Source organism: Heterocephalus glaber, unplaced genomic scaffold (assembly GCF_053883595.1).
Source record: "Heterocephalus glaber isolate CG9 unplaced genomic scaffold, H.glaber_assembly_v1.0 deba00000738, whole genome shotgun sequence".
Classification (NCBI taxonomy): domain Eukaryota; kingdom Metazoa; phylum Chordata; class Mammalia; order Rodentia; family Bathyergidae; genus Heterocephalus; species Heterocephalus glaber.
This window is the reverse complement of record NW_028258161.1, coordinates 11660850-11685905: the sequence shown is the minus strand read 5'-3', so window position 1 is coordinate 11685905 and position 25056 is coordinate 11660850. Positions and strand designations below refer to the sequence as shown.

The window sequence follows — 25056 nt, the reverse complement described above, 5'->3', positions numbered from 1 at the left end:
TAGGCCGAGGCTGGAACGGTGGGGTCCCCACCACCTCCACATTAGCCCTTCCCACCTGTTTTTTGCATTCCCTGTTTATTTTGGAGTCTGGTGCTGAGCTTCTCTGTCCCCTGCTCCCGGCTATCACAGAAGCATGGGAGAAGAGGGGCCGTGACCGCCCCTTCCTCTCCGGGGCGTGGTTGGTGCCGCCAGCCTTCGGTGCCAGCTGAGGCCTCACTGCCTGGCAGTTTGCAGCCTCTGCCCCCCAGGCCCTGGGCTGGGGAGGGCTGGAGAGCACCCCCCCACCCCGCTCCCGTGCTCCCTTCTGGGTCAGGAAGGGGAAGGGTGGGCAGCTACAGGAGCAGCAAAATTGAGACTCCGTCCCCTGAAGAGGGTCATTTGTGTTCGCACAGGGACTCACTGCCACAAGGTACACAAAGGGCACTGGCCGTCTTTCTTACGCAGCCTTCCGGGCTGTGGTGGGAGGATGCAGGCATCTCGAGCCACCGGAAGATTCACAGGGACTCAGGAAGAGCCACTGAGGCGCTGGCGGGCCACGCCTCCTCCCAGAGCCCTCCTGGTTTCCCGCTCGCTCCCACTCTGCTCCCTGCAGTGCCCCAGGAGACAGCTGAAGGAGACAGACGAAGGGTCAGTGGCCGGCGGAGATCCCTCCTTCTGAAGCTCTAGTAGCCCAGGAAAGACTGCGAGGTGCTAAGGCTGCTCCTGCCCCTGGAAGTGGCGTCCCTGGTTCCACCTCGGCCCTTAACTCAGTCGCCATCCAGTGGGTACAGGGCATTTCCTGCTGTGTGGGCAGCTGGGTCACCATTGCGCTGGGGCTTGCTGGCCCATCAAGGAGGTGGGCGGAGCAGTTGTTCTTACCAGCCAGCCATCTGTGCTGACCACCCAGGGAATCTGCATTCCGGAGCCCCCGACTCCGACAAGTCGGAACTTGTGGGGACCATGGCCCAGTGGTTAGAACAGCGCCTATCTATGGTCACTCAGGGTTGCATTTGTTTTAAGTCACTGCTTGCCCAAAAGACACATCTGTGGGCCACATTAGATCTGGGAGGGCCTGCCTCAGCCCCGGCTGTGTCTGCAGGGGCCCCCGAGGGGGCTCATCTGCTCTCCCAGCTTTAGTGCAAACGTTGCTGGAGCCAGCTCAGCTGCAGACAGCCTGCATCCCTCACACGCGCCTGGCCCAGCGCTCCGCAGCCTGCGTGGGATGGCTGCCTCCTCCTCCATGGGAGGTTGGCAGGTCTGATTGCAAAGAGCAGATTCCCTCTGCTCACCACAGGAGATGGGATTTGCTGCAGGGTTTGAGTGGAACGAGCCAGAGCCTCACACCTGGGCCCAGCTCGGTCCTTCCTGCCATGTGCCCTCCCCTCTTCCAGCCCTCACCCTGCCTTCCGTCCAAACCTGGTCATCACAGTGCTGCTGACCGTCGACGCCAGGCTGCCTCCTGTCACCCTGTGACAGGTCTGCCCTCTCCTCCCAAGAACCAGAGCCCCTTCCCCGAGTCGGGCAGCTTCTGTGGGGACCGTCGGGCGCTATGTCTGACACACAGAAGTGCAAGGTCCAGTCCACATCCTGTTTCTTCCTCACCATGGCTGTGGCTCTCCTCACCTGCCCTTCGCGCACGTGTGGGCTGCTTCCCTCCCTGAGCTGCCCCGCTGCCACCCACTGGGCCCGTCCACCTCTCTGACCTGCAGTCCAGATGCTCACTTGTCTTCACCTCAAGTCTGCCCTCCTGACAAAGTAGCTACCCCATCGGGGCTTCATCTGCACCGCCCGAAGCTGTCCTGTGCCCCGTAGGACTGACCACACACCTTGGTGTGGGGAGCACAGTCCTCGACAGCCTCACCCCGTCCACGTCTTCAGCTCCCTTTTCTTGCCAGTGTTGGGGAGTGAGCTAAATCTTAAGCCTTTTTTACTTTTTATTTTGAGTAAAATAAGTCACTGTGTTGGCAAGGCTGATCTCAAACTTGTGACCCTCCCGCCTCAGCCTCCTGAGTAGCTGGCTAGCTGCCCAGTGGCACACGCCCAGCTCTCATGCTTACATTGGCTGTAGCAGCACCAAATACCCCTTTGGCTCTTGATTAAACTGCTCCTCTGTGCCTCTGTGCCCTTCTCACTGCTTAGCACTCCTGCCTGTAGCTCCCTCCATTTCTCCGTAAAGCTCTGGCACCTCTGAGATGGCCTAGGTGGCCAGTACATTACTGTGGTCTGGCTCCGTCTCTCTCTCTGCTGCCCTGAGCTTGGGAGGCAGAGAGAGCTTCTGTCATTCGGTCTCCAGTTGCAAAGCCAGTACCTGGTCTATGGAAGGAGCAAAAGCAATGTCCGATGAATAAAGCCTCCGTATGCTATACCAAGGCACTCTACTGGTCCACTCTGCCACCACAGACTTCGAAACTTATAAATACTGACGCTTGTTTGACTCATGATTCTGGATGCTGGGAGGTCCGAGGGTGGTGCGGGCGTCTGGGGAGGTCCTGCTGCCTCATCATCCCATGGCAGAAGGAGAGAGGGCAAGAGAGAGGAGCACAGGGCAGAGAGGGACGGGGAGCAGAGCTTGCCCTAGCACTCACAGCAGGAGCCCACGCCCGAAATGCCAGTAGTGCTCAATTCATGCCATCCTGATGTGGTCACTTCTTAGAGGTCTTACCTCTTAGTATTGCCCCAATGGAAATTAAATTCCAACATGAGTTTTGAAGAAAGCATTTGGGCCATCGCATAGATTAAAGATGAAGACCTTGGAATACTGTAGGATTGATGTGAAAACAAAAATACTTCTTAAAAATCTCTACTGGGGGCTAACCAGACCTCCAGTCACCTGACCAAGGGTACAGTGGCAGGATAACAGAAGACAAGATCTTAATGCATAAATGGGGGCCCAGGACGGTCAAGCTCTTATCAGGCTAAGACGCTGTCTCCTGGAGCTCGCCACTCTTCATTGAACACGCAGCTTCCTGGCGGGGCAAGGGGTGGTGCAGGGGACAGTGAAGTGGACAGCACTGGCACGAGCAGGGTCCTAGCAACAAGGGCACAAGACATTCTAGCAGGAGCAGATCATCGATTAATGGGAAATTTGTCCTTTCCCAAAGATTAATTTCTGCCTCTATACAAGTTTTCTGTACAAGTCATGCTGCCCTTGGCTGCACTCTTGTCTTGATATCTAAGACATCGCAGCGCCACGGACCATTGACACCTCCGCTGTGACCAGTGGTGGGGGAGCTGTTCCTTTCCCACACCCCACCCGCTGCCTCTTCAGGCAGCCACTGTGGGCAAATAGGCAGACTCAGACTTTTGGTTTGAAAAGCCAGTCTATGAATTTGTAGCTCATGCAGGGTGGTCTGCATCAAGTCTCTACCTGGTCATGGGTATTCTAACAGGTGGGAGGTGGCATCGCATTGTGGTTTTCATGTGCATTTCCCTGATGATTAGTGCCGTTAAGTATTCTCTCATATACTTTGGACCATTTCTGTGTCTTGGGAGAAATCAAGAAAACAGAAGACAACAGAGTGTTGGTGAGGAGGCAGTGGGACAGCACCATGGAAAACAGCCTGGAACTTCCTCTAACAATGAAAAATAGTTATCCATACAATCTTGCAGTGTTTCACAAGAATTTAAGTCGGGATCTCAAAGACTACAGCACTCCCATATTTATAATTTTATTCTTCACAGTAGCCAAAAGGCAGAAACAACCTCAATGTCCTCAAAGTGTGGTATGTCCAGACAGTGGCATACTACTCAGCCTCAAAAAGGAAGAAAATCCTGCACCATGCTATACTGTGGCTGAACCTTGAGGACACGATGCTAAGTGAAATACTGCAGTCACACATGATTCCACTGATATGAGGGATCTAAAGAGTCAGAGTAGTGGAATAAAAGCATGGTTGCTAGGAGGCTGGAGGGGCAGTTACTAAGCAAAGCCATAAACTTTCAGTTGGCCTTGATGAGTAAGTTCTAGATGGCTGCTGTACACCATTGCTGTGGTCACCAATAATGTGTTGTGAGCCTGAACATGTGTTGAGAGGGTGAATCTCATGTTAAGTGTTCTTACCTCAAAAGCATGAAGTATAATACAATTAAATAGAAATAAAGCCACTGCCTGATGTTAGACAGGGCTGGCATTTTCTTCCCTGCCACTTCTGACACCAGCATCTTCCTGTTCTTTCTGTGTCTGTCTCTGGCAGCCAGAGCTGTGAGGAAAACAACCATAGGACCTAATTCAAGGAGGGCCAGGGTGGGAACCCAGGGGCCAAGGTGCATGATGGAGACAGGGGGACATAAAAGAGGCAGCACCTGGTGACGATGTGGACATCCTTCCAGCACACATCTGCTTTCTGCAGGGGTGCAGATACATGGCCAAGGGCAAACAAGCAGAAGAACAAAATACAGGATAATGAGTGTGGTAAATGCACAGAGCCTCTCAACAGGAGCTTTTATGCCCCTATAGCATTTCAGTCTCCAAGAAAAGCTGTTCACTGCCAAATCAGCCACAGTTGGCCATTGCTGAGTGTCACATTCATTGCTGCTCCATGGAAAACCTTCTCCACTATGGAAAGGGTCCATGTCCAGGAGAGTCATGCTGGGTGACCCAAACCACAGTGCGTTCTCTCTCAGGGGCAGGCTGCTCTGCCCTCGAGCAGGGCCTGCTCGCTGGGCTCTTTGGAAATAACATGGAGTGTTAGTGTTTCCACCACCTCAGGCAGAGGGAATGTGAGAAGTGGGGAGTGTGGTCTGCTGGGAATGGTGGCCGACCCCCCGGTATCCCAGATCTTTATTTCTCCTTCCCAGCCCAGCCAGGGACTCAGCGCCAGTGAGGCGGCCTCTCCTTCCATTCCTCCAAGCATCAGTCCAGCATCTGCTGGCGGCAGGCTCTGCCTGGGCACTGAGAATCCAGAGGCCAAGGCCAGACGTGGTCCTCCCTGTGGAGCTCATGGACAGGGTCAGAAGTGCCCACTGCATTGTGAGCTCGTGGCATTGCACCCGTCCACCTTGCAAGGAGGCTGGGCCAGGGCCGGATGAAGGTCCCGGGGCAGCCAGGAAAAGTGCTCAGCTTTACCTTGTCCAGAAACCAGAAGCTCTGCGCATCTCAGCCAACCAGCCCCTGACAGTGTGGGCTGCGCGCCATCACAGGACTCTCCTCACAGGTGCAGGCATCAGGTTGGAGCCAAACCAGGCGACCTACATAGATGACTCAAAGATAGGACTGAAAGAGAAGGTTCAGGTCTCGAGTCTCCTTTCTGTGAGTGAGTAAGCACAATAGTTAAAAAGTGCAGGCCAAGCCAGGTGTGGTGGGGCACACCTGTCATAATCAGCACGTGGGAGGCCGAGGCAGGACTGCGCAGATCAGAATCCATGGAGTAGGCTCCAGGTCAGGCGATGCTGCATTGCTAGTTTCTTTGCTTTTGAAGTAAGGGTGGCACAAGGCCTATGCAGGAAGGCAGAGTGGGAGGGCATCACAAGAACAGCCCTGGAGCCTGGGCTGTGGGTACCCCTAGAGCAAGGGGATGAGGGCAGGGAGGGCCCCGTTACCAGGTGTGTGTCAGAGAGAAAGAGAGGGTGCGGGAGTCTGCTCCCAGGAGAGAGCAGCGCCTCTGTCCAAGAGCACAGCCGGCCACAGAGCTGGGGGGCACCCTTGATGCCCCCTCTATGACCACCTTTGCCTTGGCCCTTGGGTGGCACCCACGGGTGCCTAAGGCTGCTGTTCCATGCACCTGTCCACGCAGATCAGCCTGCAGCGCACAGTGCGCGGCTCTGGAGGAGCCGACAGGAGACACCTGGGGTGCTTGTCTTACCGGCGTGACAGTGACGCATGCTGATGCAGGACAGGCTCCTGACCCAGCGTGAGGAGACAGTGGAGGCCGAACTAGAAAAGTAACCAGGTCTAGCAGTGTGTCTGCATACATGTGCCACACGAAGGTCGAGGTGGGCTAAATGGTGACAGGAAGTCGGCAGCTGTGAGGACTTCCTGGGAGACAGCTCCAGGTGGGCTGGGGGCACGGGGTGGCCCTGCCCCAGTGGATGGCTTTGATGGCAAAATTTCAGTGTGCCTGACCATAAACTTCTAGGCCTAGAAAATGGAGAATGTCCCTGTCATGTCTGAGAACCCAGATGACACACGATGTGTAGGTTATGTGAGGGTCTGATATATAAAATACATCCCACTGCAGGGCATTAGTAAAGAACACTGGACTAGCAGTGCTGATGGCAGCCTTGTGACAATGACAGCCCCACGTCTTGTATGAACAAACTGTCCTTGCTCCTTTCGGTCCACCTGCTTGCTAGCCAGCCTGGCCAGGGGCTCTGTCACATCTCTGCGTCACTCACATGTTGAGCAATCTACATTTGCTCTTCTGATTTACAGTGATGCTTTGGTTCACAAACATAATTCTTTCCACGATTCTGGTCATGAACTGAATTGGACGACAACCAAATCAAATTTCCCCATAAGATCAACATTGAGCCTAACCAATGAAATTGATTCAGTTCTCATCTGTTTTGGTCTGCGGCCAGAATCGTGGAAAGAGCTAAGTTCATGGACTGACCTACCACTGTATCACAATCCTTACTTTTTAATCCCCTTCTTAATTTTAACTCATGTAGGCACCAAGCTAGGTCCATTTCCTTTTCTCTGGTCCATTCTACACCCACATGAACACCATATTCTATATGTCCCCCAAAATGAGCTATGATGAAAAGAAATTAGAATATACATTAAGAAAATTGACACAAGAGAAGACTTTTTTTTTAGAATTTTTTGAAGATTTGCTTTCCTTGAAAAGAAAGTCAAACCATAAAATGAAATGCACTCGGTTGTTAAAAAATAAAAACCTCACATGTCTAAAATGTAGTTTTTTTCCAAGATAAATGAACATTTTGCTCTGTCTGCTTTCCCTAATATGCACATTTCATTTAACCCAGATCCTCATTGTGGGAAGGATTTACATATCCGTCTCCCATTGCCCGGGGTTTTCTTGGGCAGTGAGGTATGTGCGGGTAGTTTCAGAAGCCCTGGCTGTTGTTCATTTCTCCAAAAGCAACAGATCTTTAAAAATGCCATTTTCCAGGCACTCAGCCCCTAACACTGCCTGGTAGGGATAGATGAATTTGAATCGTCGGCCCATAGAATGTCTCAGAGCCTTGAGAAATGTCGCCTGTCCCCTCCGCTGCCGGCTGGTGTCTTGCCACCTGCTGCAGGAGCAGCTGAAGAATGGCGGTATCCGGGCTGTGTTTAACCTGTGTCACATCTTGTACATGCTGACAGCCTGGTCCGTCCTACCGAGCCCCGCATCTGCTGATGGCCATGGACTTACTCTCATGGAGCTGGTCTCCGCGCTGTGGCTATGTGTAGAGCAGCCCTGCACCGTGTGGGGAGATGTGTAAGACATTCACACGGTGGCTGTGATTCTCCAGTCCCACAAGCCACACCTTCGCCACCTGCTTTGCACTTGACCTTCCTGGACTGGGTACAGCATCTCCTGTGTGTGGTCCCTTTCAGTTGGGTGTCCGTCCTGCCTCTTCCACCAGGGCACGCCCAGCGGGAAACCGCCTCTCCCTACAGGCCCCTCACGGGTATTTTCCTCAGTATCAGCCAGTCAGAGACAGGAAGTCACAGAGCCACTGTGGCTTGAAGCCAAAAAGAAGATGAGAAATTTGTAGTCTGGCCATCCACATTTCAGACAAGGAATTTGGACCCAAAAATGTGTCAGTGGCAGGTAGAACCCAGGAGCGCACATGCTAAGCACACACTTTATTACTGAGCTACTTCCCCAGCCCGAGAGTTCACAATTTTTTTCTAGTACTGAGGATTGAACCCAGGGTTTTGCACTCAGCTACATCCCTAGCCCTGTTTATTTTAAGGCAGAGTCTCGCTAAGTTGCTAAGTTGCCTGGGTTGGGCTTGAACTTGTGACCCACCTGCCTTATTCCCAGAATGCTGGGATTATACTGTATGTCACCACACACAAGTAGAATCCACCCTTGTATGGAACAATTGTAGTTGATAGATTTAATCAAAGTTTTTGATTTCTATTTTTTTTTTTTTTGGTATCAGGAATCAAACATGGGACCTTGTGCTGGTGAGGCAGGTGCTGGAACCACTGAGCTAAATCCCCAGCCCTCTATTATATTTGTTAGATGACCTTCAGCCCCTCTAGATCTATGAGTTACGTGTTCCAACATCCTAACGGAACCTTTTAAATAAAGCCAACTTTAGAATGGCTCAGTGGACAGATGGCTGGCATTATGGTACTTAGTGTCATAACTTGTGCCACCTCTTTTTAGTCCTTACCACATAGTAATGGGCAAGACTGTCACCCTCCAGACGCCCCAGTTGGTTGTGTAGAATGGTAACATTCAGCTCAGAGTGAGTCATGGCAACATGGCCCTCCAGGTTGCAAAGTTTCCTTTCTTCCTATGATAATCTCTTAAAATGAACTGGAAGGGTCTTGAAGTGTATACTAAGCATATGTTCGGTTTATGCTTTCCACCCACCCATCTGTTAGGGACACAGAAGATGGATAAGATTCATCCACAGAAGGCTGTCTGGTGGGTTTCTATGTGAGAAACCATTTACTGTGTAGGGTTAGGGTAGATAGGTGTTGGTATTTACCTCTGGGCATTACCTGAGTTAGTCCTTTCTGCTGTCTACTAAATCATTCTACTTCTGTGTCACGTGTGCCGTAGAATGTGTGGCCCTTCGCAGAGCTTGTATTTGTAGCACACACTGCAGTTTTCCATGATTTGGTTGACAACCCTACCCGGCAGAGTGCAGACCCACACCCTGCATGTGCAGACACTCAGCTCCTGCCCCATCTTGTCTTCCAGGCTCTGTGGCTACCCTCCTTTTTATGATGAAAACGACTCCAAGCTCTTTGAACAGATCCTCAAGGCGGAATATGAATTTGACTCCCCCTACTGGGATGATATCTCCGACTCAGGTAGGTTTTCCCCAGGGGGTCCTGGGGCTCAGAAAAAGACATATACCACCATCTGGGGACTTAAGCAACGAGCATATATTTCCCATGGTTCGGGGGGCTGGAAGTGCAGGCTCAAGGCCACTGGCACATTTGGTGTCTGGGGAAGGCCCACCTTCTCGTTCCTGGGTGTCAGAGTCCTCACGTGGCGGGAGGCGAGCAGAGCTCTCTGGGGTCTCTTTTATACAGACAGCGATCTCTGTCAAAAGAGCTCTGCCCTCACCAGTCACCTCCCAGTGCTGCCACCTCGGGGTTTAGGACTTCATCCTAGGAATTGTGGAGGCTCAAACACCCAGCCCGTAGCAGCTCCAGGGAGAGCGACATGAGCCTGGCTGGGAGGACAGGCTTGGGAGATCTCAGCCGAACCTGGCCAAGGGGTGGGAACCCGCCCGTTTGTATCCCCCAGCCATACCCTGATCTGGGTACTCTGGGAACGAAGCATTCTTAGCTGACATTTACCAAGCACGTGCTGTGAGCAGCATCCTGTGAGCCCTCTGCGTGTGCTAACTCACTCGGTGCTCAGGAAGGCCTAGCAAGTAGGTGTTACTGTCATTCCATTCCCGTGTGACACATGAGGAAACTGAGGTTGAGTGACTGGACCAGAACCACTCAGCTAGCATGTGGCAGAGCTGGGATTTGAGCTCCAGGTCTCAGTCCAGCCCCCACCCCGTAGCCAGGATGCCACGCTGAGATGTTCCCCAGGAAGTTTATCATCCTTCCTGAGGGAAGAAAGATCAGTACCCAGGCTCCGGTGTCTCTGGGCATCCGCTTCCTCAGGGAAGAAACCCCTCACCTCCCCGGGTAGAAGCAGCCAGGTGAGGCGACGTTGTGAGTAGGACCGTGGCTCGTAGACTCAGGGGAGCTGTTGAGAGGCAGTACTTCATTGTTTATGTCATTTCCTCCTCACCGGAAACACAGGGCCCACTTCCTCGGTCCCCCGGCCCTGGCCCAGAATATATTCTGCATGGCTTGTGGAGAGGAGCCCCAGGGAGATACTGCGCTTCTGAGCTTGCGAGGGTAGAGCTTTCCCACAGGAGCCCAGTTCTGTGGGGAGTGGGCTGGAGATACCCTGAAATGTGACTTGCTTTGAGCTAGCCAGGCTGTCACCTGTCCACTCTGTGGCCCTGTCCCTCATGCTCCTGATGTCTCGCCCCTGTCCACTGTGTCCTGACAAGAACTCTGCAACCCCACAAGACAGCGTCTTGCAGCATTGCAGCTTCCGGTCCCTGCCCTCATGGCACAGTAGGGCCCTGGAGAGCTGGTCTCGTCTTTTTAGTGGTACGCGTGATACTCCTGAAGACCCAGCACATCTCAAGCCACACAGTGATTCTTCCCCTGTGCCTTTCTGAACAGCAAAAGACTTCATCCGGAATCTGATGGAGAAAGACCCAACTAAAAGATACACCTGTGAGCAGGCGGCTCGGCACCCATGGTAAGAAAAGTCACCCCGGGAAGCCACGCCATCGTGCACCCCCAGGCCACTTCCTGCTAGCTCTTGTCACCTATGGAATCCACCCCGCTGTCGGTTTCACCTCTTCCTGGCCAGGGCCTTTTCTCCTCACCACAGCCAGTACTGGAACAGTCTTGTACCTTAGGACACGATCTTCTGAATGCACTTGTGTGACATTAAGTGGGCAGATTTTCAGTTTTCAGAAAGCTTTTCAGGATCATCTTTATTGAAAGTAATCTCCCAGCGAGACGTTAAGATTAGAGTTTTATTCCCTGAGTTTATTACTCAGTATTAAAGTTATGTGTATTTTCCCTTTTCAGATGTTTTTCCAATTAGGGTTTCTCCAGCTCGACGGGAACTAACTGGTGCTTTCTGCACATTGTTAGCATGAGCTTGGGGCCACCTCGGATTTATGTCTCTCACCAAGTTAGAACCAGGCTTCCTGGCAACTAGCTGTGTTATACCTCATTTTTCTTAGTCTCAGTTTTCTAGTCATTGAATGAGAATGACCATACCTAATATATAGAGTGGATATAAGAAATAATGGAGACAATGCAGGTAAGGGATTAATACGATGTCTGGTGCAGAGCAGATAGTTAGTTGTAGCTCTTATTAAAGCCCCATGAGCATCCAATTTGAAATCCAAGAATAATAAAGATCCAATGTGTTAGTAGCTTTTCATAACTATAACAAAATATGCGAGATAATCAACTTTCAAACAGAAAAGACATCTTTAGGCTCACAGTTTCAGAGGTTCCAGTCCATGGTCAGTTGGTCCTGTTGATTTGGGCCTGTGGTGAGGCAGCACATCACAGCAGGGAGTGTGTGGTGGAGCCACCTGCCCACTTTATTGTGGGCAGGAAGTGAGAGAAAAAGAAACTGATATCCCACAGTCCCATTTGAAGACACTGAGACCTCCCTGTGGCCCCTCTAAAAGTTTCTATCACCTCCAGTCACTCCAAGCTGGGGACTAAGCCTTTAACGCATGGGCCCTGGGGGAGGTTAAGATCCAAACCGTAGCACACAACATAACAAAAATAGGGAGCTAGGGTTGTAACTCTGTGGAATAGTGCCTGCATAGCGTTCTAAGGCTCTGGCTTCAGCCTCCAGTGGTGTGAGGGAAGGAAAAATGAGTTCAGGAGACAAGCCCCCCTAAGAAGCATTACAGAACACTGCCCCTTCTTCAGCCCCAGGGTCTCCAATGCTGTTAGCCTTCCAAGGAGAGCCGCCCCGAGGTCGTGTCGTCGTATTTTAATTCATGACACCTGCTGTGTGTTGAGTCTGTTCTGTTCCTGGAACTGTGCTGATTGCTTTAAAGTGTTGACTCCTTTTTTGTTCAGAATAACTCTGTGAAGTACGTTTTACCCTCATTGCAGACAACTAAAGTAACTTAGCTAACACCACTCAACTAGCTAACGGCAAAGCCAGGATTCCCGCCAGAGCTGTCTTGTTCCACAGAGCTGCTCTTCTTTGCCATGCTTAAAGGAAAAGGGAGAGAAAGAAAAGGGGAGAGGAAGGGATTTCCTGAAAAGGTGGACGGTTTGGGTTGTGTGTCATCTTTGTATTTTTTAGCAAGTCACTTTGGACAGCAGGCCCAAGTATGTGGTGATAAGATTGTAAAGGTTTTCTTACTCCATACCCGTAGCCTTTAAACCTGTAAGGCTTTGAGAACGTTGGAGGAGGAAAGGATCTCAAAAAGAAGGGCAGTGATTTGCCTCCTAGTGCTGCTCATCGCCTTGGCAGCCGGCAAGGAAAGCGGCTAAATCCTGGTCTCTCCTTCACCACCCATTTCCGCAAATCCAAACCGAAGTCTCTGTGGGGCCTGGGAGAGGGGTGGGACAGCCCCACAGGGTGCTATGCCGCTGCAGCACAGGGTTTGCACCAGCCAGCAGCCGGGAGGGAGCTCGGGACAGACAGGCAGCCTGAGCCGAGCCGGGCCGGGCCGGGGCTGGACACTGCGCATGCGTTCTCGGGGCCACTAGTCCTCCGTGTGGTGGGGGAAGAGTGGAGGGCGGGACAGGCAGGAGAGGAGGGGAGAAAGCAGGCGGGGCCAGCGGGTGGGGCGTGGCTTTACCTCTGACTGCCTCTGTGGGGAAACTCCTGCGCACCTCGGGCCTCCTCTGCAGAATCCGGGTCATAAATAACAGTGCGTCTTTTGGAGGGCTTTTCAAGGCCTTGAATGAGATCATGCATTCAATGAGAAGAAGACGACACCTGCTGTGTCTGTTACCTCTGAGTTGCCCGTGCTTTATTTTGCCCGAGGAATGTGCGCTTTGGGCGGCCGCGCCCTGGTGGGCAGCAAGCAGCTGGGCAGATGTGACTGTAGAAAGCCCCACTGGCTGCAGGATTACGGGTGGGTGAGGGAGCAGGGCAGGAAGACAGCCCAGAGCAGGGACCCCCGGGGGACACGCAGGGGTGCAGAAGCCCCAGGCACTGGGCGCAGCACTGGTGGGGTGGGCCGACCAAGGGCCCGGCTGTGTCTTCCCAAGCTTCCAGTTTAAGGGGCTGGGAGGCTGACGCGGGAAAAGAAGCCAGCTGGGGTGAGGAGTGAGTCCATCCTTGGGTGTGCTGGGAGCCCTCCAGATGGAGAGCACTGGAAACCTGGAGCTGGGGAGAGGGGTCAGCCGTGCACAGAGATGCCAGAGTCATCAGCTCCTCTCTCACGCATGGCAAGACGTACAGGCCCGGGCTGCATCTGCAGATGCCTCCTAATCCAGAGGGTTCCCTTAGTGCTCCAGCATAGTTACTGTGCACTTCCAGATGGGAACCACAAATGCACTGATGCCGGCGTACGGCTGCCCCCACTTGCCTCACTGATGTCAGAGCAGAGGCGCCTATGGCTTCTGGGGGAGCTTCGGAAAGTGGAGCAGACTCCAGCAGCATGGGCCCAGTCAGCACCACTGCTCAAGGAGCTGTGGCCCTGAGCGTGCAGGACACCAGAGGGGCGTCCCAAGCCGCCCAGGGTGAGGAGAGGCCGGGCCCCTGTCCTCAGGGCAGGGCTCTTAGAGGGGAGAGGCTGTCCTCACGGCATTCCTCGGGGAACACAGTGAGCACTTCCACTGGCTCTCTGTCCGCTCACTGGGGACGCCTTCTGCTTGGTGGCGGCTTGTGAGGAACCAGTGGGCTGCCAACTGCTGACCAGAGACGGGAGGCAAGTGGCAGGGTGAGAATGCACATGCACCCCATCACAGGACGGCGCCTCGCCCAAGCTCACCCGTCCCGGGCTGATTGGTCTGTCCTTCCATCTCCATCTCCGGCTCCATCGATAACCCTTGAAGAACACAAGCGAGATAACTTTTTCAAAATGAAGGCATTAGCTCAGGTGACTGTGGGACCAGGCGAATCAGGGTAACAGGCAGGGAAGAGCTGGTACTGCAGCTGGCGTCTGAAGACAGCTGGAGCCAGAATCCCCTCTTCTGTTTCCCTAAGGCCTTAACTGGTGGACAGTGCCACTCACGTAATCTGTATTGCTAACATCTACTGACTGAAATTAGGGCCATCTGAAAAATACTTTCACAGCAGTACCCAAACTAGCATTTGGCCAAATAGCTGGGTGCCATGTCCTAGCCAAGTTGACGCTCCTGAGGGATGCCTGAGACTCCCCCCCACACTGCAGGACTCCCACCACGAGAGCTCTGATTGGCTCTAGAAATCACGATGCAGCCCAGGAGTCTGCCAGAGCACCAGCCATCACCAAGCCTGCCTTGAGCAAGAGGCTAGAAAAATGCAGAACCAGAGCCATGGAGGTAGAGTAGACCTCAGGCAAAACAAAAAGGTAGCTGGGTGTGTTGGCACACGCCTATAATCCCAGCACTCTGGGAAGCTGAGTCAAGAGGATCCTGAGTTTGGGCCAGCCTGGGCAATTTAGCACCTTAGTAAGTCCTTGTCTCAAAATAAAAAATGAATAAGGGCTGGGGATATTGTTTCATGCAAAGGCCTTGGGTTCAGTACCACAGAAACAAAATAAAACATAAATGCCTAAAGCAAGAAGAGAGGTCTTTGAGGATCTGTGAGTGGAGAAGCATAGCAAAGCAGGCTGCAGAGGTGTGGTTGTGTGAATGCCATCGTTACAGTAGGGGCTAAACCCAGAGAGGCCAGACTTATGAAGCTAGCTGTCCATTTACAGGTTCATAAAGAAAATTTTCTGTGTCGGCAGCATTGGTCAATTCTGGGCAGTCTGGGTGACCAAGGGCCTCCCGTTTGGCTGGTGGACACTGCTCAAGTTAGTTTTGCTTACGCTGCGGCTGTGAACCTGCTGGCCTGTCATGACAGCAGCAGCCATTTTTATCACAGCCCATGGAGAAGGACGGTGCTGTGTCACCGAGGGCCACCTGCTGCCCAGCATGCTCCAACCCCACTGCAGCCAGCTTAGGACTCTGGGGAGGAAGCCGGAAATATTCGTCACATAGCTCCGAGTTGCATTTTCCTTAAATCTGAGCCACATAACACACAGCGGAGGGGTGGGGAGCAGAGTCCAGGCTCCAGGTCTGGAGACCACACTGCTGACAGGCAGGTGGAAAGTGAGTCCCAAGTCCCCGACCCCCCTTTCCCCAGCCTGTTTGGTTTGATTTTTGGTTTTGTTCTTGTTTTTGTTTTTTTTTTTTGGTACCGGGAATGGAACTCGGGACCTTGCACTTGCCAGGCAGGTGGCGGAACCACTGAGCTAAAGCCCCGGCCCAGCCTCTTTGGTTTGGAGCCCAGCTCTGGCCTGCAGCAGTGCTCAGCCTGAGGAATTCCACACTTCCTACCACTTTGGCCTAGCCGTTTCCAAGACTGAGCCGGCCACTGACAGTGGGAGCTGGAGTCCTTCCCTGATGATGCAGCTTTTGAGAATGGTCCAAGAGCAAGCGCTCCCCTGAGCTGGCTAGGAGACATCCCGAACCGCCTCGCTCCTCTGCTTCAGACTCGCCCTTTCGGATGTGCTGATTCTGTTTCCGATGTGTGTCTGGGGAGAGGGTCGATCAGCGGTGGATCTCAGTGACTTCAGTGGATCATCTTGGCTGTGCCCAGCCCTGCTAGGAAGAGCGGGGAGGACATCTCCAGGGAGGCTGCTGGTAGTGGGAATATCAGACTGGATTCGAAACCCAGGCCAGCCCGGCACACTCAGTATCCAGTCTCTCGACGGTGGTTTCAAGGTTGCATTTCTCAAATGAAGGAAAGACCCAGTAGGGTGCTCTCTTGTCTGAAGAAGCCCTGAGCTTGTTCCTTACGTGGCCCAAAGCAGTTGGAAGTCACAGTCTGCGACATCTGGCCTGCATTGTCTCCAGGCCCGTTGTGGTCTGGGAGGTGGAAGGTTCCCTCCCATTCCACTCCTTTCCCGCCAGGAAGGGTGGCCCATGGCTCTGCCTGCCACACACCTTTTCCTTCCTTAGGTTCTGGATACCAACCTAGAGCTGAGTAGTTTTGTGTGAAGCTGGGACAGGAGGGTGGAAGGCACAAAGCCCAGGGCAGGCTGAGAGCAGAACACGGTTTGCTCTGACGGGGAGGGCCACGTGGTCAGAACAGGGAGAGATGACACCACGGGTGGCATGGACGTGGGACAGAAGGGTGGGCTCCATGTGGCCTCTGGCGACCCTAAGATTAGAGCGTGAGCAGGAAAGAGGGGGAGGCTCAAGACTAAAGGAGAGCGACACCGAGGGAGGTGGAGCAGGGCTCGGGGGCTCGGGGGGAAGTGGTGAGCTAGGACTGCCATAGAGATGGCCTGGGTGTTGTGGACCAGCTGAGTGCAGCACAGATGTGACCCTGGACATTCTGGGGACTTTCTGGGAAATGCAGGGGTAGAAGATCCAGGAAGCAGGGCTGAGCTGAGGCTGGGAATCTTCTCACGGGATGCGGAGAAGTGTGGGCCCAGGGCTGGTGGCATTGCTGTGCAGAATGTCCTGGCAGAGCCCCGCTCTGCTGAGGGAGCTGAGAGCCCCCGGTGTGAGGCCCTGGAGCAAAACTCCTGGGAGGCAAAGAGTAGGCCCCTGGAACAAGGAAGCCAGCAGCCAGGCCCTGGGCAGCCAGGGGGGAGGTGGGAGAGCTCAGGGAGAACACTCAGGCTTCACACAGTGTTGAGTAGAGGGGACTGGGGGGGGCGCAGGAGGGAGATGAATCCAGGCCGTCTTGTCATTGTGGACTCTGGCACTGCAGAATTGGGGCCAAAAGAGGAAAATGAGGTGGGTGTGGCGGATGGAGGGACAGGTGCAGAGCAGGGATGGTGGGATAGGACTTCGAGGCGGCGCTGGTAGCACGCGTGGATTCGGGGGCCCACCTGGGGCTGGCACTCACCCTGTGGCCAGCCTCAGTTTTCCCGAGGACAGGATGGGGCTCCCTGGGGGCAGCCCGGGGCCCAGTGGCTGGATACCAAGGAAGTCTCTTGGCTTTTGTTTCAGGATCGCTGGTGACACAGCCCTCAACAAAAACATCCACGAGTCTGTCAGCGCCCAGATCCGCAAGAACTTCGCAAAGAGCAAATGGAGAGTAAGCCCCGTGTTCACTGACCCTCAGCACGCTCCTGAAACTCGCTCTGCTGCTTGAGCTTGCCTCTTCCTAAGGGCCACTGTCACCCGAGAGTGGACGGAAACCCCCAGAGCCTCACTGACGCCGCTCATTGAACTGAAAACGATTTGGGCGAGGAAGCCGTGTCGTGGTGGAAGAGGGATGAAGTGCATGATCAGATGTTTCCCCTCTGCGACGGAGGGGTCACAGTCATGCTGGCCCTTAACTCCCTCGCTCTTTCTTATGCACTCTACGTCCCTTCATCCCGTCAGCTTTTATTAAAGTGATAATGGAGAGGGGAAAGAGAACAGAAAATCTGTGTTTAAGTCATCAGTATTTTCTGGTAAAGCTTTGATAGATTTAAACACAGAATTTCTGTGATCATCTCTAGAGACAACACAGAAACAAAATTAATTCCACCGACCTACTTGATTCATCAGAAATGCAATACTTAGGACAAAAGTACGATTTGTAGGAAAGCAGATGCTATTTTAAAACCACATTTTACAATGTTAAACTATTATAACACCTTTTATTTTAAAGGCCAGTTCTCTTAAATTATGGAGAGAATGTTTCATAGTTGCTATATGTATTTATGGCGTCAGAAGAAAACTATTTTTTAAATCTCCAAAATATGTTCTGGTGGGGAGGGGGTCTAAGTGAATTCACTCACCTTTGGAAGAAAGGACAGTGTAAGTTGCCTTCCTAAAGCATCCTGAGAATGTTTGAAGATGTTTGCCATGCTTAGGGGAAACAGAGAAGTTGAAAGAAGCGATCAGAGTCTTTCCGGACTAGCTGGATATTTTGTCCGGTTAACTCTCTTTTTCCTTGTCAAATTTCAGCAAGCCTTTAATGCCACGGCCGTCGTGAGGCATATGAGGAGGCTGCATCTGGGCAGCAGCCTGGACAGCTCAAGTGCCAGCGTCTCGGGCAGCCTCAGCCTGGCCAGCCAAAAAGATTGTGCGTATGTAGTGAAACCTGGTTTCTTGAGGGGCTTCTGGGGTCACGCTGGGCGGAGAGGAGGGAGCTGCCCTGGGCCGAGCACCCAACGTGTGCCAGGCACTTTCAGTGCTTTGCCCCATTTCACGGTCCCAACTGCCCTAGGACATTTTTTAATATAATCATTTGATACTCACTAGGGATAGGTATCATCGTTTGCGTTTCGCAGTGAGAAATCCGTGGCTGAGCTGCACACAGCCAGGCATGTCTGGATCCGGCCTTTCTCCTTCCCCTCCCGAGGACACAGTGCTGTCACTCCGTGGGTGGAGGAAGAGGCCTGAGACTCCTGGAAGTCTGATCTCAGGGCAGTGATTTGAGCTCTTTAGATGATGAACATCTGCAGTAGAATAATAGTCGTGGCATTTTGTCGTGGAATAGAACTTCCTTCTTCTCTCCCCCTCTGCCCTCTGCATTTATCCCTGGCTCATCCTCAGCCGGACAGTGGCTCCTCCCTGCCTTGGAGCAGTTGCCTGAGCCCCATGGGCCCTCCCCTGCCTGGCACTGAGCAGCCCTCCAGCCTGGCCTGCTGTGGGCATCACGCGCCTGCCCATCTGGCTCAGATCGTGCTCTCTTCCTCTCTCGACCTTATCCTGCCTCATTTGGGACCGACTAGCACCTGTATTTCCCATGACTTCTCCACGTGCTTCTCCGACAGAGTTCCCCCCCCCCAGCCATATTCACGCACCCCTGGGTTCTTCCCTCTGGTCAAGGGGAACCCCACAGGGGCCCACCCTCCCGGCCTCCCTCCCGGCCTCCCTCCCTTCCTGCTGTCGTTTTTGGAGGTCTGAGGATTGAGTCCAGGGCCTTTGCACTGAGCTGCAACCCCAGCTCTTTTTCTATATTTTATTTTATTTTGAGACAGGCTTTCACTAAATCGCCTGGTTGCCTAGGCCAGGCTTCAACATACGATCTTCCTGCCTCAGCTGCCCAGAGTGCTGGGACCACAGGCGTGTGCTACCATGCTCAGCCCTGATCATTGTTTTAGCGCTGTACACCAGCGAAGCCCATCTTAATAGTTGATTTTATGATGCGCCCATGTCCCGGGTACAAAGCTCCCTGGGCATGTGTGCCATCAGAGCTGAGCAGCCGCCACTGCATCCTGCGCCAGGGCCTTCTCGGGCGACACCTCTGCCTGGTGAGGCTTCAGTGCTGCCCTAGAGGAATTCTTTCAGGTCATGGGGCTGCTGAGTTCACACAGAAACAGGCAGATGGCCTCATTTCAAGGTGCCCTGTGTCAGAAAATGCTTCTTGCCAAGAGTACAGAGTACACACCACTCATTCCTAAAATACCTCCTTCTGTGGGACTGTTGCAAAAGTGAACAGTTCTCCAATGACAGTGTGTATCGATACCTAGCCCTGTACCTGGGACACAGTGCTTGCTAAATGGGGCTATCATGGTGGCTGAAACATGTTTCCAAGGCAGTTATATCGAAGAAGAGAGAGGTGAGCTGTGTCTAAGACTAAAACAAATGTAGTCTGGGGCTGGGGTGTCACTCAGCTAGACTCCCGCCACCGAAACAAATGAATTCAGATGCATAAAAGCTCAGTGCCCCACAAACCCAGCCCACCTGGCCCCCACAGTAGGGAGGGAGAGCATGGATTTGCTTCTGGCACTCTGAACCCCATGTGTCCCCTGTCCCCCTGCAGGCCTGGCACCTTCCACGCTCTGTAGCTTCATTTCCTCTTCATCGGGGGTCTCAGGAGTTGGAGCCGAGCGGAGACCCAGGCCCACCACTGTGACCACAGTGCACACTGGAAGCGAGTGACCGGCTCGGAGGCGGACGGGGTGGGTCCAGAAGGGGCCCAGGCCACCGGGCGGGCGGTGAAGCTCCCTCGAGACCCCGCCCCGCCTGCATGGTGCACCTTTCTGCACAGGACTGGAAGACAGAAGTTCTTTATGGCCATATTTTATACTGCAATTCTGAAACGTTCATTTCTCACAAACTGTACTGAACTCAAGGGGAGCTGAATGAATAGGATCTGGTGCTGTAAATAGGAGTCTTGTGGAGCTCTCGTGGAATGACCTTCTGTTCCTCTCTCCCGGCTCTGTTGTTTCCACTCTTCTCAGTGTAGACAGTCGTCTAGGTTGTATTTTTTTCATGGGAAAAAAAAAGATTTCAACTGGATTATTTGAATATCGGTGAATATTATGCATTAGCGGTTTTTTCCTTTGAAGAAGTATGTCTTTTGGATCTGTATCTCAGTTACATGACCTTTATTATTTGCTCTTCAATAGTAGTTTTATGTTAACCTTTAAGAGATTTTTTTTTTTCCTCCAAGGAGAATTTAAAGGCATTTTTTAAAATTCTAATAAGAGGATGAAGACTGTCTCCCAGGCTGAGTGTACTTTACTTCTGTTCTTCCCTTCCTCTCCCCTCCCTCGGGAGGGTCAGCTCTGAGGAAGGCACCTGGGCAGCTCTGGGGGAGTCTTCTCTCCAGCTCTGGGGCAGTGTGCAGAAAACCCTTCCCCGAAGCTGCTCCAGCGAGCCCCAGGCCACCGCAGCGGAAATGAAGACGCCTGCTCCCCGAGACCCAAGGCTGGTCCTCACCGTGAACCTGGCTCTGTGAACAGGATACCCACAAAGCCAGGATTCAGAGTGTCCCTCCCCCTAGGGACCAGCTGCCGTCCGTGTACGCACCTGCACGCAGCCCTCATTTCTCTGAGGGATAACAGATGAAACTCTGACCTCAGCTATGCAGTTGTAAAATGAATCTCTTTCTCTGTTTTTTTAAAACGCAGTTCTAATCTTATACTTAAAACGGCCTCCAGAACACATGTTTCTGCACATTTTTACCCCGCCTTGAAGAAGAAACCATTTCTCTGGGGGGATGAGAAGAGGTGAGCACCATGTGTGCAGAGCACCGGCCGAGGCAGAAATGGCCTCCGACTGGTGCATGAAGCCGTCATTGACATCGGGGGACCGTAAGGCAAAGGCCTGTGGTAGCAGGGTCACCAAGTAGCCCCATGTGCCCGGCGCTGAACGATTTCCCAGACTGTGGGGTGACCTGCAGCCCGAGGAAGAGCAGCCGCATCCTTCAGCGCTTGGGCTGGGTGTGCAGTGCAGCCCCGCCAGCCCTGGAGGAGGCTGTCCCGCAGAGCCGGGCAGGTGATGCCCCGGTCCCTCGCACCTGCCCAGCGTGCTGCGCTCTGCTCCACACAGCCTCGTGGACCCCGTCCCCCTGGGGTCCCTGCTGGTACAGCGCCTGCCATGGCAGGTTACCAGTGCTAGAAGGTCCTGTTGGGCAAAGCGTTGTCACTTCCACACTTTGCCTATTTTAGCGATGCCTCTGACCCTCCACAGCGCACACACACACATGCACACACAGTGTTCAGACTCAGCAGCCCCAGCTAAGGACACAGCGCCGGAGGTGTAAGAACAGTACAGGCAGCTGACACTTGTTCCCACCTGGCTCACAGGCAGGAATCCCGCTTGGCTTCTGTCACACAGGTATCCGTGGTAAAAATTCAAGCCATCCGTCTTAAAAATGTGCAGAAAGCCAGGAAATGTCCATGCAAGGACAACAGAGCCAGTGAAGAAGCAGGTGTCACCTACATTGGAGACACGTCACCCGAATATTCCCGTAGGGTGGACAATGACCTAAGTGTCATAAACATACTTGAGGAAGCTAAGGAGCCCGTGTAGGGTTGTGAGCATGTGGCTTACCAGCTGGTGTCATGGGAATATTCGGGTCCATATAGTATGAGGAGGACAACAGAAGGTGACCGGGAACCGTGTACCTGAGTCGTTAGCAGGTCTTGGCGCTGTGTGGCCTGTGCAGCGATTTGCAGCTAGAAAACGGTGTTTGAAGCCAAATGCTCTTAGTGGTGGTGGAGACACTGTCTGGCGCTGACGCGGGCGGAGCGTGTTATATGCGGTTCCTTTGAAAGTGTCTTGTCCCGGAAAGTGTAGAACGGGTGGCGAGTGCCCCTGGTGGCGGTGCCCACCGTGCCCGCTGGCCTTCAGGGTGAAGGAGGAAGCTCTTTTCCAACCACGCTGGGTGTCGTTCATGTCTCCTTAGCGCAGAATGGGCCTTTCCTGGAGCGTGGATACACGGGGAGGCCGCATGCTGGACCTCTGGCTGATGCCACATCCACCGGTATCAGCCAAGCATCTCCTCCAGGCCCCTGGGGCGACGGCTGAGGCTGAGGACGGCGCCCAGGCCCCCCGTGGTCTCTGTCTTCTCAGAGCAAGTGGGTTTTTGTCCTCATGGCAATAACAGTGGGCTTTCCTTTTGCTGCCTGTCTGTTCTTCCGTTGCTCCCCGATCTTCAGTTCCTAAGTGAGGCAGGAAGAGCTGCTCGTGTTGATCTAACCAACCATGCTCGGGCCCTGACAGGCCTTCCCCTTGCCACTCTGACCCAGGGGATGCCCGCAGGCTGGGCTGCTCTCCTGTAGGCACTGGGATCTGGAGCCTCAGACCGGGCTGGGGCAAAGGTGGCTGGAGCTGGGAAGCACAGGGCATGCCCAGGTGACAGACACAAAACCCCAGAGCAAAGAGGAGCCCACCACTCCCCACAGCACCTGGCCCTATGGAGAACAGAGAATGTAGTCCACCCCCGTCATATCTCCTCTTGAAAGGATGGCGTAGCTGGCATGCAAAGAAAAGGGCAGCTGTGGCCTAGTGTTCTTGAGCTTGATCCTTGTCACTTCTCAAATCTCACCTGTGGACAGTGGGGGCAGCGCCTGGGACACATGAGCTTGTGACTGAGAGGGCCCCACTGTCGGGCTTGCTCTTAGCACAGTCCAGGGACCTGGCCACCCAGGCCTAGGCTTCTTTCTGAAAAACAGGCAAAGCTTTAGCTTTTAGAAAACATCAGCTATGTGATAAAAGGAATCCAGCCCCAGACTCAGTTTCCTGCCCGGCCTTAACCTCATGCTGAGTTTGTCCCCGTTAGTGTCCACTGTGGCCTGGGTGGGCTGTCGGTGGGGGAAGGAACTCCCCTTTGGACAAAGGCCAAGGGACAGGGAGCCCAGTTGGCCCTTGTGGAACGACACTTAGCCCCATCAACCCCCTGGCTCTCATTTTATGAGCAGTTTTAAAGACAAAGTGAAGACCCTATCCCGGTGGGGCTGCACAAGGTGTGTCAGAGCTCTGGACCCCCCAGCCCTCTCCGATCCTGGGTCAGAAGTGATCTTCACCCCGGGGATCCACGGTGGAGTCACTGAGGCAGAGCCAAGGACAGGGCTCCCAGGCGAGGGCCTGTTCTGCCCACAGCTCTCTCGCCTTCCACAGTCCCGAGTGCCTGCTGATCGGTCTCCTTTGGCAACAAGGGAGGAAGGCGAGGGAGGCAAAGGGCAGCTCCTCCTATTTTCCATAACAAATCAGAGGGTCTCCCAGGTCTGCAGTCCTCCCCTTCCGCCAGTGCACGAGCCCCTCGCATGCCCATCTCCTCTCCCCCACAGGGTTTGCCTTGTCCTGAAACATTCCAGACCAAACACTGTTCAGTTTGTTTCCAAAAGAAAAACAATGTACATACCTGTGTGGGATCCGGCACTCTTCTGGGGGCACCAGACCTGTGTTGGGGCTGCAAGTGCACTGGACCTTTGTCAGAGGCATTCCGAGCCTTTGGTTTTCAGAACTGAAAAAGGTTAAGATGAGAAAGCCGAACTGGGTAAACAGATTTGTAAAGGAGGGGTTCATTTCCTGGTGGCTCCAAGGACATTCGTGTGCAGACAAGTTCGCCTGAAAACCTCAACTCTTGGGTGGCAGGAATGTGTGAGGAGGAGGACAAGACCTTCAGCCCCTCGCTGGGTCCCATCTTGGTGCACAGGGCCGGCCTGCTGCAAAGTCCGCCCTGCATGCTGGCCACAGCCTGGCCTGCCTCCTGCCCCAGCAGCGGCCCCACCTCCAGAGTCATCCAGAGGGAGTTCACCCTTTCCAGACTTCCCTGCCACCTCCAGCGGGAGCAGCAAAAGCTTGTGGCTTCTGCAAACCTAATGGCTGTGCATTTGGAAGCTGAACACCCAGCATGTGGCTGCCGAGTCTGGTTTTGTGGACAGAGCAAACTGGAATGGCTTTTCGGTGTCTGTATCTGTCTTTCTACACCAAAGGGTCAAACTGTGGCACTCGCCCTCTGTACTAAGGCTGCTTCTGCATTCACCTGTTTCTAACCTTTTTGTCTCCGGGGAACTTCTCATGTGATCTTTATGTCATCTGATGATTTGCTGTATTATTTTACTTACAGGTGATTTTATCTTCATGGGAACAGGAAAAAAGAAAATGAGAGAAGGGTTTGAGGCTTTAGTCATAGAGATAGCACTAGGGATGCAGAAGCCCCAGACATGAGTTAAGCTGATTCTTAGAGGAAAACCTTAGTTTGGAGAGATTAGGGTTCCTGACTCCCCAGAAGCCCCTGTCTTGGGAGACCGGACCCTGGGCAGAGTCGGCAGCCAGGCTGTGAGAAGCAAGGAGAGGCTCAGTTCTGAGGTCTTGCAGCACCGAAGCCTGCTCCTCTCCGTCCAGGGCACCTGGCTGTTCAGGGGTGACGTGCGACAGTGTCCCAATGTCAACAGAAGCCGCAGCATCCCAGCAGCATCTTCACCTGGAGATGTTTCAGAGAACAATATTTACCTTAGTCCCACGCTCAGGTGAGAAGGCGTCAAAGGTACATTCTGCCCAGAATCCACATCGGAACATTTCCCAAATTGGCGTTTGCAGCGACACATAGTCTTCTGGCCCTTCTTCTGACACCCACCCCTGCCGTAAGCATGTTTTCCAAAAGCTTACAGTGGTGAATCCAGGAACGACCCCGGGTTACTATTACCAGGCTTGCAATTGGTTCAATTTTCCCATAAAAACATGCCTGTCCAAAAGAAGAGAAATGTGCATTTATTCCGTGCATGTGATAAACTCTGCAAGAAGTTTAACGCCAGAGGTTTGCGGCACTGCACAACTGTCCATGGGTCTGTGTAGCAATGATTCTCTGCCTTGACAATCATGTATACATATCAAGGTTTCTGTCATAATGATGAGATTGACGACTTCTTGTTTTCCTCCAATAAAGACAGTTAATCACCCTCAGGTATGTGTAGTCCTTTTCTTTTGTGATGAGCAAGGTAGGCGGTATCCTATGATTTCAGTGTTTGCTCCTTTCGGTGAGGTTTGCATTTGAAGGAAAATAGGACACCCTCAGTCCCTTACTTTGTTGTTCTGGTCTTAGGAGACAG

The 25056-nt window shown here is 53.2% G+C and overlaps 1 protein-coding gene across 9 annotated transcripts in view; it reads left to right on the top strand.

The window, feature by feature from the left end:
- Camk1d (calcium/calmodulin dependent protein kinase ID) overlaps positions 1 to 24910 on the top strand; it is a 366227-nt gene extending 341317 nt beyond the window's left edge. For 6 of the 9 annotated variants that reach the window (XM_087206791.1, XM_087206788.1, XM_087206789.1 and 3 more), the window contains 5 exons: positions 8811 to 8923; positions 10313 to 10391; positions 16784 to 16871; positions 17732 to 17849; positions 19536 to 24910. In XM_087206791.1, coding sequence (XP_087062917.1) covers positions 8811 to 8923; positions 10313 to 10391; positions 16784 to 16871; positions 17732 to 17849; positions 19536 to 19654 — 517 coding nt within the window. In that variant the 3' untranslated portion in view covers positions 19655 to 24910. Of the gene's footprint in view, positions 1 to 8810; positions 8924 to 10312; positions 10392 to 16783; positions 16872 to 17731; positions 17854 to 19535 lie in introns of all 9 variants that reach the window. The other 3 variants (XM_087206790.1, XM_087206792.1, XM_087206796.1) reach the window with 2 other exon arrangements.
- Positions 24911 to 25056: the final 146 nt, after the last annotated feature.